At 45.2% G+C, this 13,053-nt stretch overlaps 1 protein-coding gene across 11 annotated transcripts in view; it reads right to left on the reverse strand.

Annotated features, from left to right (window-relative positions):
• The window catches only part of CACNA1A (calcium voltage-gated channel subunit alpha1 A), a 322,216-nt gene that overhangs the window by 187,764 nt on the left and 121,399 nt on the right, over window positions 1–13,053 (reverse strand). For 8 of the 11 annotated variants that reach the window (XM_037818099.1, XM_037818097.1, XM_037818096.1 and 5 more), the window contains exon 4: window positions 342–447. The exons of 1 other annotated variant lie outside the window; for it this stretch is intronic. In XM_037818099.1, the coding sequence (XP_037674027.1) occupies window positions 342–447 (106 nt within the window). Of the gene's footprint in view, window positions 1–341; window positions 448–2,800; window positions 2,847–13,053 lie in introns of those variants that run through there. 2 more of the 11 variants (XM_037818102.1, XM_037818100.1) reach the window with 2 other exon arrangements.

Consider the following 13,053-nt stretch of genomic DNA (forward strand, 5'->3'; position numbering starts at 1 on the left):
TATTTTTTGTGGCTGGTCAAAATTCTTTACAATAACTTTGTGTTAAGTGTGGTGTCTTTATGGATGAGGTGACCAGTTGTCATTCATTCTACCTCCCCATTTTATACTGGGTGGTGAGGGTGGGGTGTGGGCAGTGCAGGGGATGGGATGTGAGGACACCTCTTTCCCCCAAATTATTGGTGCTCATGGAAGTTAGGCTTCCCAGGCAGGTGGGAGGGTGTTGCCCATGATCTGGTTCTGGCTCCAGGAAGTAGAGCCCACTCTGTCCCCCACTCCCCCTACCTCAAATCCATTTTCCACTAAAACAAAGGAGAGACCCCCAAGAGAGAGACACCACTCACCAGTCGTTCTGACATGGGCGTCTTGTCATCGTCCGGTAGGTGCTGCTCCAGGGCGAGGACGATGCAGTTTGCTATGATGGTGGCTAAAATCATATATTCAAAGGGAGTATCGGGAATTAAGGAAAAAGTTTCTGGCATGTTTAAGGGAAAGGAGAAGGGATATTCAGGGGTGCTGATGTCCCCACTGGTTCGAACTTTTCCAAGGTCCTTGGAAGACAGGCCTGGATCAAAACAATATTGTGCCCTTCAAACATCCCCTAACACTCTCCCCACTTCAGATTCTCCCCTCCTCATCAATGGGCAGAGCTGTGAGGTTATCCTGTCTGAAGTGAATCCCTTTGGGCACTGAACCTGGGGCAGATGACTTCTTTAAGGAAAATGTGATATTGTTCCCCCATCTTGCCTCCAACATTCATCTAGCACATATTAACTAAGCCCTGCTGTATTTCAGGCCCCTGGGGACATAGCTGAGAGCAAAACAGATAAAAGTCCCTGTTCTCCTGGAGGAGAAGCAAATAAGTGACATAACTACATTATACTACAGTACGTTAGAAAGTGATGAGTACTATGGAGAGAAAAGGCAGAGAAGGGGGTGGGGAGCTGCAATCTAAAATACAATCGTCAGATTTGATGCCAAAGCATGAGCCACAAAAGAAAAAAATAGATACACTGGACTTCATCAAAATTAAAAACTTTTGTACATTAAGGACACTACCAAAAGAGTGAAAAGAAAGCCTACAGAATGGGAGAAAATATTTGCAAATCATCTATCTGATAAAGGCCTAGTATACAGAATATATACAGGATTCACAACTCAACAAGAGAAAGACAAAAAACCCAATAAAAAAAATGGGCCAAAGATTTGAATAGACATTTCTCCAAAGAAGATATATAAATGGGCAATAAGCATATGAAAAGATGCTCAGCATAATTAGTCTTTAGGGAAATGTAAATCAAAACCACAATGAGATACCACTTCACACCCATCAGGATGGCTATTATCAAAAAAAAAAAAAAAAAAGGAAAATACATGTTGGTGAGGATGTGAAGAAATTGGAACCCTCACACACTGCTGGTGGGAATGTAAAATGGAAAACAGTTGGTGGTTCCTCATAAAGATAAACATGGAATTATCATATGACCCAGTAATTCTACTCTTAGGTATATTCCCAAAGAATTGAGAACAGGTACTTAAGCAAATACTTGTACATGAATGTTCAGATCAGCATTATGTACAATAATCAGATGGTGGAAACAACCCAAAGGCCCATCAACAAATGAATGGATAAACAAAATGTGGTCTACCTACACAACATGTGACCTTTTGTCTGGCTTCTTTCACTGAGCATCATGTCTTCAAGGTTTATCTATGTATCAGAACTTCATTCACTTTCATGGCTGAATAAGATTCTACTGTATGGATAGACCACATTTTGTTTATTTATTCATCCATTGCCAAATAATGCTGCTATGAACACTCGTGTACAAGATTTTGTGTGGACGTTTGCTTTCATTTCCCTTAGATATACTCCTAGGAGTGGAATTGCTGGATGTTCCAGTTTGCTAATGCTGCCATTTTGCAAAATACCAGAAATGGATCGGCTTTTATAAAGGGGGTTTATTTAGTTACACAGTTACAGCCTTAAGGCCATGAAGTGTCCAAGATAAGGCATCAACAATAGGGTTCCTTCATTGGAGAAAGACCATTGGCATCCGGAAAACCTCTGTTAGCTGGGAAGGCACGTGGCTGGTGTCTGCTTGCTCTCAGGTTGCGTTTCAAAATGGCGTGCTCCAAAATGTCTCTGTGTCAGCTTCTCAGGGCAGACTCTGGGCTAGTACTGCCAAAGCATCAGCAAAACTCTGCTTTCAACAGCTGTCTTCAAAATGTCTCTGTAAGTTGTAGTGGCAAGCTCCTTCTGTCTGAGCTGTTATATGGGGCTCTAGTAAACTAATCAAGGCCCACGCTGAACGGGCATGGCCACACCACCATGGAAATTATCTAACCAGAGTTATCACCTACAGTTGGGTGGATCGCATCTCCATGGAAACAACCTAATCCAAAGGTTCCAACCTAATCGACACTAACACATCTGCCCCCACAAGATTGAATCAAAGAACACAGCTTTCTCTGGGGGACATAATATATACAAACCAGTACACTGGGTCATACGGTAACTCTATGCTTAACTTTTTGAGTAATTGTCAGGCTGTTTTCCATTTTCTATTCCCACTAGCAATGTTCCTTGCCCTGTCTGCATGTGATGAGACTCAAGGGGCCACTTCCAGGCTTTCCCCTTTCCCTGGATAACTGTCCTGCAAACCCTCACTTCTGCTCTCTAAACACCACCCTTCTTCCTCTCCAGGCATCAACAATGTCCTCCCAGCATCCTGAGAACACTCCTCCAGGTTGACCAGATCTCCGGAGCATACCACTGGAGGGGAGAGTCCATTCAGCTCACCTCCTATTAGACCCGATCTGCTGATCCAGCCGGTGGGCCTGTCCCCCAGCCAGACCCCTTGGAAGCACCAGGAGCCTTGTGTGGTGATTTCTAAGGAGGTTTAGACGTTGAGAAATGGAGTCTAGAAGGAGAAAAGTCATAGGGTGTTGGTTGCCCTGCAAGAAGGATTCTCAACCGTAGCACTACTGATACCTGGAGCCAGATCATTCTTTGCTGTAGAAGATGCCCTGTGCACTGTAGGATGTTTAGCAGCATCCTTGGCTTCTACCCACTAAATGCTATTAGCACCACCACCACCACCACCACCAGTTGTGACACCCAAGAACGTCTCCAGGCATTGCCAACGTCCTGGGGAGAGATACAGCCCCAGGTTAAGAACCACTGATTTGCAGAGGGATCAAATAACCTGTTCTGGTGAATGTGGCTGTGTCAAATCACCCCGCCTCACTCTAGATTTCTCCTTTGGAAAACAAATTGGCCTCAATCTCTTCTTCAGCCCAAGAACTGGGTCTGGCTCCACAAAGCTGTCCCTGACAAGCAGGAGTTGAAGCACAAACTCACTTTCAAGGTGGGAAAACAGAGTCTGAAACAGGAAAAAAAAAAACCTGGGAGTAAAAGCTGGCCGGGAAAGCAAGGCCTTCTTTGCAACCAGCTTCCGCCTTTGCCTCCAGCTGAAAGCGGCCGAACCCACACTTCGCTCACACTCTGAAAAGCAAATCGGAGACTCACGGCAATTAGGGAAGGCAACAAAAGCCAGCGCTGCTGACAATCGTCTCTGATTGGCTTCCTGCCTCAGAGCTGACAGTCATTAGGAGGACAGAGGACAAAGCTGGGCTGTGTTGCACAAATAACCCACTCTGCCTCCACCCTGCAGCCCAGGAAAATAAGAGACAATATTTGTACACAGAGAAGCCTTGCCAAGCCTTTCTGTGGTCTCCCCTCACCGAGGCTTCTGCAGCCATGATTTGAATCTGACATCTCTTCTTCTCCCTGCCAATTCGGCCTCCTCCCTTGCTTGCTTCTAATGGAGCTGCCATCCCACTGCCCCCCACCCCGCACCCTGGCCTCCTGCCCCTAAATGGCTGGGATGTGCCTTTCCTTGCATCAGCTCCAAGCAGAAGGTTCCAGGAGAGTCTCCCAAGGCCAGAAGAACACAGTGCTTTCCTGGGCTGCATTATCAGGGTTTCAAATGATCAGCGTCACCTGGGTTTCAGACCCCACGCCTTCTGGGTAAAGCCACGGAGACTTAGTCAGCAAGAGGGAAAAAGGGAAAGAGGCTGTGGCTCCCATCGTGTTTACTTTTTCCAGGAGGAAAGCTTTGTCAGACGCGGTCTTGATGACCATCAAATGTCATTCCCGCTCCTTGTACTCATTCAGGGACCCCTGCAAATGTCCCCAGCTGTGCTCCCAGCGAGAAGCTGCAACACTGACCTTGCTATGCAAAGTCTGGTCCTCGGACGCGCAGCATCCACTGGCACCACCTGTTAAAAATACAGCCTCAGGCTCCACCCCAACCTGCTGTCAGAATCTGCATCTTAAGAAGATTCATGTCACATTGAAGTTTAGGAAGTCCTGCCTTCGAACTATTTCAGGGGCGTAGGAAGGGACTGGGTAGTTGTCTCCTTGAGTCAACCAAAAAGAGGTGAGGGCTTGGCCTGAGAATCCCCAGTTTCAAGCTTTCTCCTCCACAGTCCGACCCCAGGAGGGGAATTTGGGAGTCCTGGAAGCCAGCCTTCCACCCTGACACAGGCAATAATCCTTGTAGTGAGAAGGACAAGGAGGCTGATGAGAAACCCAAGCTGTCGATGAAACAAGAGTAGTGTTGGAAAGGGACGAATAAGCAGGAAAGAGAATTCCAGCTTAATGCTGGGGAAGTTGTCCAAAGCCTTCCCACAGCTTCCACCTCACTTGGAGAAGCCCAAGTCTTGCCCACAACCCACAAGGCCCTATGCAATTGGCTCCCACCACTTCCCTTTCCTCATCTCCCCTCCTCCGCCCCTGACTCACTGTGCTCCAGCCACATGGGTCTTCTCACTGTTCTTCAAACACGGTTGTGTCTCAGGGCCTTTGCACCTGCTGAGCCCTCAGGCTGGAATGCTCTTCCCCCAGAAACCCACATGGTTCCCTCCCTCCCTTCCTTCAGGTCTTTATTCAAAGGTCATCTCAGAGAGGCCTCTTCTGACCTCCTTATCCAAAACTGTATTCTCTCGACACACCCAATCCCCTTTCTCTGTTTATTGTTTCCCTTGATCCTGCTTTCCAGTCAAACATAATGCTATATTTTCCTTCTTTATCTCATGATCATTTCTCTCCCCCGCTAGACTATAAGCTCCATGAAATCTGGGATTTTTGTCTCCTTTGCTCACTGCTTTGTCACAAGTACCTAAGAGAATGTCTGGTCTATAGTAAATGTTTAATAAACATGCATGGAAGGAAGGGTGAGTGGGTCCTGCATTCTGTATTTCTCCCCCCACCTCGTCTCAGGTCAAGTCTCCATGGGTATGTTAAGGGCATAATCAGTCCCTTAAAATATGCAAGGATGCAGCAAATGGAAATGTGGGATTCTCAGAGAACTCGCTCCATGCAGAAGTCAAAGGTTGCACTGGGTAGTCTGTGCCTGGAGGAGGTGAGGCTTTCTCAGCCCAGCCCCGAGTCATGCCTGAACCTCCCGATTTAGCAAGCCTGGGTTCTAACTCACAGCTGTGGTGAGCAATGCCCTGCTAGCTGAGCTGAGCCTCCTTGCTCCCGGATTGGTTCAGAAAGAAAACACCTGTGTCAGTGGGATCCAGAATAATCAGCCAGCCAAGGAGGACAAGGGGGAGGAGGGAGAGAAGATGAAAGGAGAGAAGCATCCCTGATGCGAGCAAAAGCTGGCTCCTGAAATGACTCACAGAAGTCAGGAGAGCAGACAGTTCTGCAGGCAGTGTAGACACAGAAAGCTCTCCCCCCTCCCCAATTAGGTGGATCAATACCTACAGACATCCGGGTGGTGAGGCCCCGGGGAGGAGCTGTGTGTGGCACTGAAAATGATCAAGTGATTCTTTTGGGAGCTTGCTGGCTGCATCTGCGAACAGGAGCTTGCTCTTGGGATCCAGAACATCAAGTAAAATCAATCCACAAAGTGAGCGTGGCTGATGGTCCTAGCTCCACAGTGAGGCATTGCAGTGTCCAGGCAATTCATCCTTCTTTTTGTGGTACCCCCACCCTTAACCTCGTTTCCAACTTCCCATGCTTGGTGCAACAATCAAATCAGCTTTGTTAACTCATCAAGACTTTGCCCCACCATGGGGGCTGCCTGGTGGACCTGTTGGGAGGAATCAGATCCTTCGATGAGTCAACTGAGCTTTTGAGCACGTAGGAAGAAGCCAAGGTGACCTGTTTTCATGTTCATTACATGCTTCCCTCAACTACCAGGAAAAGAATGAGGTATTAGGGTTCTAGATCTATGGGTTTAGGACATATTCTTTGCTCCACTAATCAAATGCCACCATTTAACTTGGCAATATGATCGACCATTATGGGGGTCATTAACAAGCAAAACAACCGTAATTACAGCTACCGTTTATTGAGTGCTTCCACTGGGCAGACACCATGCTAACACATACACCACTGTTTCAGTTTAATCATTGCAACAACCCTACGAGGCAGGTTTTGTTGTAAGCCCCATTCTCTGGATAAGGGAATTAGGGTTCAGAGAGGTTAAACAAATTGTTCAAGGTCATACAAGATGCACTGGAAGAACTGAGGCTCAAACTTAAGTCTGCCTGATTCTATAGTCTATGAACCACTTAGCAGTGTCTCCTTGTTAGAAGATGGACGGTTTTGCTTTATTTAAAAATTGGGGTGGGGGTACACCAGGGGCCTTAAGCTTATGGATTTGACCTCACCCTCCCCAATAAACTGCTGCAAGTTTAGTAATTATCAACCATGTGCTATCCACGTACTCCTCCTACATTGCACATTTCAAGTGGGTCACATTGACGGATTTCAACTTCCCAAAATACAAAGCATCTCTAGATCTCATTCGTGGGCTTCAAACTCTCTGACATACAGTATCCAACAAAATCAAGCCTAGAAAAGAGCTCTTCACCAGCTGAACAGCCAAGAGATTCTAGCAATAACGGCTCGCTAACAAGGGCAAACTGGAAGCTGCTCAGGATGCTTTCAGCACCATGGCCAGCGGCAAGGGGGTTATGCGTTGGATTTCACATCCACCCAGACAGCTCAAGGCTGGTGGGGTGGGGCAAGCAAACAACACTCTGAGACAAGTCTAAACCCCTCCATTTTACATACAGGGTAGAACCAAAATATATAAGGAGATGCACTGGTCAGCAAGAAAATCAGGTGAATGGATGACAATTTAAAACCCAATGGTTACCCCAATAAACACATGTTCTTAATCTTAATTCACATTCCTGTGGTGAACCCACTGTAAATAAAACTCCTTGAAGATGTTATTTTTAGTTAAGATGTGGCCCAGCTGAATGAAAGTGGGTCTTAATCCATACTACTGGAGGTCTTATAAAGAGAAGGTCACAGGGGGAAATAGGAAGTCACTAGAAACCAGAAGAGAAAGAAGAGGACATTGCCATGTGATGGGAGGCAGACATTGGCCAGTAAATCCCAAGGATTGCTGGTAGCCAGCACCAGACCACTACAGATTTTGGGGGAGAAAGCAAGTCTTTCCAATATCTTGATTTTGTATTCCTTTTCGCCTTAAAATCATGAACCAATAAATTCCCATTGTTTAAACCAAAAAAAAAAAAAAAAAAAAAAAACCCAATGGGGTTTGACAGGTTGGTTGTTTTTCAATTTCATGTAAAGACTTTTCAACACTTAGATTCTGAGAAAAGAAGTCTACCGGGGGCATCTAGTTCAAGCTTCCTCTCAGAAAACTGGAAACAGATGCATGAGCAAGAGGAGAGCAGAGGGTTTGGGGTCAGACACAACTCACCTGGCTTTGAACTTGGGTGAGAAAGTTTCTGCCTCTGAGACTCAGTTTCCCCACATGTAAAATCAGAATAGCACTCACCTCATGGGTTGTGTAAGGAGGAGCTGAGTAGATACCTACAATATGCTTAGAACATATAGTAAGTGCTCAGTTAAATGGGAGCACTTTATTATTGTCATTGTGATCACTGTGATAGTTAGAAAACTAAATACGCTTCTGAAAGCTCATTGTAATCACACAATAAATGTTTACTTATTTTATTATGATGATTGCTATTTTTATGATTAATGTTTCCTGTTTCTCTTTTACCCACAGATGTCTCGATTCCTTCCCTAAGCTGCAGGGTTTTGATACGCATGTTCCACTCTCCTCATGGATGGCAGGGGTGTCTCTTGAGTCTGAAACATGTCTGAGAACAGAATGCAGTACACGTTTGATCCCCTCTCTGAATACTGGGTTCAGAATGAGCACTGCAGAAGTGTCCGTTGGTTTTGCATCTCTTCTCTCCCCTTGACTCTTTCTTTTCTCAAGGATCTCCCAAGATGTGCCTTTGCTCACAGGATCTTAGACTCAAGAGGTTTTTCTTCTGAGCCCTGAACCAGAGAAAGAAACACCATCCAGACCACCCTCAACATCCTCTTTTTAAATAACAAATATTTTAATTATAAAAGGAATATACGCTTATTGTAATTTTTCCTAATTTAAAAAATTTATAGTGTATCATTCAGAAAGTGAAAAGTCTTGCCTCCCAATCCCAATCCCAATCCCACTTCTCAGGAGTAACAGTCCAGTGTTTACCTCTTAGATTTTCCCAGGACACATTTGTTCACTGGCTGTTCTCCCTTTTTGGGTTACCCAATCCCTGGATATGAGCAGGACTCATTGCTTCATCTGCTTCAGGTTTTACTAAATCATCTTCCTTGATGACTATATCCAAAATCTCAACCCTGCCAACACCTTCACCCCATCCCTGTTCTTATTTTAAATTCTTAGCACACTGATCACATCTAAAATACTAGATATTTTATTTATTTTTCTTATTTGTGCCATTCTCCCACACTGGAATATTAGCCCCACCAGGGTGGAGATTTGTCTGGCTTGTTCACGGCTATGTCACTGAACCTAGAACACTGCCTGACACTCAGTAGCTGCTCAATAAATATTATTGAATGAATGGAAACAAATGCACAAAATCAAATTTTGTCTCTACAAAGATGGGATCATTATACATAATGTTATGCAATTTGCTGAACCCCTTGCCACACTGGACAACTTTTCCCATATCAGTACAATGGATCTCACTCTTTTAAAAGGCTGCTTAGTATTCCAGAGAATGGATGCATCATCATTTATTTAATCATTCCCCTAAACACTTTCAGTTTTTCTTTATTATAAGCAGAGCTTTGATGAATACCTGACCATACATCCTTGTGCACTTGGTGAGAATTTTTCTGCAGGATAAATTCCTGGATGTAGAATTGCTGGGTCAGAGGAGATACACATTTGGCACTCCATAGATACTGCCAAATTACCCTCGGAGATTGACAGGGCTATACTTTACAGTTTTGTAAAAGTGAGAGGTGTGTGTGTGTGTGTGTGTGCACAAGTGTGTGTGTTCCTTCTGAACTAAACCCACAAGTGAAATAAATAAATTGCTCAGACCAAACAGTTTAAACTTGGAAGTTAACATGACTCACGGAAAACACACTCATGCACACATGCACGAATACAGATACTAAAGCAGAATGAAATTCCCTTGATGAAAAGAGAAAGGATTAATAAAAAGTCCTGAAACAAGTTCAAAGCAGGAGGTGTTTGTCAATTTAAGACCACCGGGGTCTGGGGGGAGAATAACAAGTGAAGACGCTTTAGGATTAGGCTCCAAGTAAAAACTGAAGACTTCTCTTTGTTTCTCTCCATTTTGTTTTTTTTTTTTAAGACAATGAATTTCCTGGGTGACCTCTGATTGGTGTGAAACAGACAGAGAAGAGAAGACCCAGGGAAAACAGAGGCTTGCAGCTACAAGCCAAGGAAGCCTGGCAGCCACCAGAAGCTGGAAGAAGCAAGGAAAGGAATGCCTCTAGAGCACGTCCCTGCCAACACCTTGATTTTGAACTTTGCTCTCCAGAATAGTGAGAGAATAAATTTGTTGTTTTAAACCACCGGGTCTGTAGTAATTTGTTATGGCAGTCACAGGAAACCAATACAGGATCCTACTGGTTTTCTTCTCCACACTTACCACAATTAGAAATTATGTCTGTATTTGCTTATTTCCCTATCGAATATTTTCCTTTCCTACTGTAAGTTCCACAAAGACAGCAATCACATCTGTCTTGCTTGCTATTAGATCCTCAGCACCCATCCCAAGACTGGGCACACAGCAGGACCCCAGTAAATGTCTGTTGAACAGCAAATCCACATCCTCTTCATTTCTCTTTTGCATCTCAGCGGAAGTCCTTCCTGCATCTTCCAACCCTCCCAGCTGTTGCATTGGCAACTCAAGCTAAACAGATTTTCTGGAAATCCCCAAGCCCCCCTGATGAAACTTCTCTTTTGCATCCCCTCCACTTCCCCAAATATTTGGGTCTGCCTGCCTTTTCCTTTGCTGGTCCTGCCATCCTCAAAGATTCTCCTTGAAGCTTTATCATTAAAAAATAAACCAACATATTCTGTGCCTCCCAAAGAAGCTTTTACTTTTGCTAACTCTATTGATTTAATCCTAGAGGCTGCTGGCAGTGATCCCAGGAGCTTAATCAATATGACAACACCCAGCGCAGTCAGAACATCAAGAAGCCTCAGCCGAGATCTCCTGCTTGGGTGTTCGCTGACCCCGACTGAGCTGCCTGCAACGGGCGAAGAAAGATTTACACTAGGGGACAGGATATTTGCAACTGCCCCAGGATCCTGCTTAGGTGAGCAAAAGGAAATGCCTTCAAGCTTGAGGCACTTCAGAGCTATTTGTTAATTTGCTACCACCACCGATTCCTGGTGGAGCTAAGCAAGCAGAAATAAGATAACAGAGAAACGCTGCAGGTTCCAGAACCTGATATAATGTCCATGGTGGGGTGAGCAAGGATAGATCAGGCAAAAGGGAGAAGAAGATGAAGATGACAAGAATCGGAACTGATTTGGAACAGGGACCACTTCACCCTTCAGCAGAAACTGAGAAACCAGGGGAGGAATGAGAAAAGATATAGGAAGGAGGTTGGGAGTGATTGGATGAATGGCCAATACTTTAGAAACCATTACTCTCCTACAAGGAATAGTCAAATAATTCTTTCCCATATTTTTTCAAGATAAAAAAAAAAAAAACTGGGAGAAAAAGTAGAGGCTCTAGAGGAAGAAGGCATAAGGGAATTAATACTTGTTAACCAGAAGTTTATATATACAGGATTATACCTAATGCTCACCATAACTTTGTGCTTAGATATTAGCCCTGTTACCCAGATGACAAGGTGCTACAGTCAGCATACCCCATGTCCTGATGCAGTAATAAACAACCCCCAAATCTCGGTGGCTGAAGACATCACAGTTCTGTTTCCTTGCTTGTGCCACATGTCCTTTGCAAGTGGGATGGGGTCCCTGTTCTATGTTGTCATCTCTCCTGCACCTACTCAAGGGAGGCTCCATCTCTGTGTATCCTTGACGGTGGAGGCAGCATGCTTTAAACTGGCTTTTAAAGCTTCTGCCCAGGGGTTGACATATACCACCTCCCCTCACACTTCATTGACGAAAGCAAGTCACATGGTTACACCTAACTCCAAGGAGGCAAGAAAGCAGAACCCAAATGTGTGCCCAGAAGGAGAACCAGATACATTAGTTAAGCAAAGTGAAGGATTTTCACTTCAAGGAAGATTAAATGACTTGCCCAAAGTCAAATAGCTTCGAGGGTGGTGGAAGTGGGCTCTGGACTGAGGATTGTGTGCTCCAAGTTCTTTTAGCTCCACCACCCAGCACATAACAGGAGTTGAGAATAACATTTAGGTTATGGCGTGGAGAAATATCAATGAAGGGAGAGGAGGAACAAAGAAAAATAATATATGGAATGAAGAAGAGATGGAAGGAGCCAGAAAATTAGAACTGGAGCTTAACTGGAGAGGTCTTATCTTCAGGAACCAGAATGCATTGCAAACAGTAGAAAAGGGGTGGGAATTTTTGCATTCCCTTCTCAGAAGCTGGGGTGGGGATTTGAGGCCATATTAAGAAATAGAGGCACAAGAACTTGTGTGCTTCTTGCCCCTGCCCTAAAAGCCACCATCTCAGCTCACGTCGAAGGTCCAACAAATGCCAGCTGGTATAAGAGGATCCCCTTGGGATGCTCAGGCAAGAGCTTGCCAGGACTCCTGTCAGCATCTCCAGCCCTCTCTGGACATTTTCCTGCTCAGTTTCTGGGAAATCTGGAACCAGAGCTGGACAGTGTTCCGGAACGGATAGTGCTGGCTTGGACCTTCTCACCACTCCTCCCCCATCCCTGCTGAGGGCAGACAGGAAGTACAAAAGATACTGGCTCTGTTGCACTTCTGGTCAGCAGGCAGGAATTCTAAAAAAGATGGCTAGGGCAGCTTAGCATCAGAGCAAGGCTTTGAGAAAACATTTGCCATCATTGCCAACTCAATTTGGCTTTAATCACCTATTGTGTTCTGCCTAAATGCTTTTTGTGCATTATTTCATTGAGCCCTCCCTGCCTGTCTGTCCAGAAATCTTACTGGTCCACTTTCAAATTATATCCAGAATTAGTGGTTAATAGGAGCTGGGAGGAGGGGCGAATGGGGAGTGACCATTTAACAGATTCAGGGTTTCCTTTTGGGGTGACGAAAATGTTCTGAAACTAGATAGTGGTGATGGTTGCACAACATTCTAAATGTACTAAATGGCACTGAATCGTACCTTTTAAAATGGCCAAAGTGATAAATTTTATGTAATGTGTATTTTACCATAATAAAAATATTTTAAAAAATTATATCCAGAATCCCCCTCACTTCCCACCCATTATTCGCCTCTCATCACACCCTAGTTTCCTACCCCCCCGACCTTGCCCCCCACAGGCTGTTACCCCCACAGCAGCCAGAGGGTGCCTGTGAGCACCTGAGTCAGGGAACTTCCCTCCTCTCCCCAGAACCCTCCATGGCTCCCACCTCACTTGGGTCCCAAGTCCCAGTCCACTTGGGTCCAGCCTAAGTCTTCCCTGCAGCCACAGGTCCTGCACGGTCTGCCCCATCACCCCCCCCATCCTTGTCTCCTCCCATGCCCCCTTGCTCCCTCCACTCCAGCCACTCTGAGTTCCTTGCTGTCCCTCCAACAT

The sequence above is a fragment of the Choloepus didactylus genome, chromosome 25 (genome assembly GCF_015220235.1).
Source record: "Choloepus didactylus isolate mChoDid1 chromosome 25, mChoDid1.pri, whole genome shotgun sequence".
Taxonomy (NCBI): domain Eukaryota; kingdom Metazoa; phylum Chordata; class Mammalia; order Pilosa; family Megalonychidae; genus Choloepus; species Choloepus didactylus.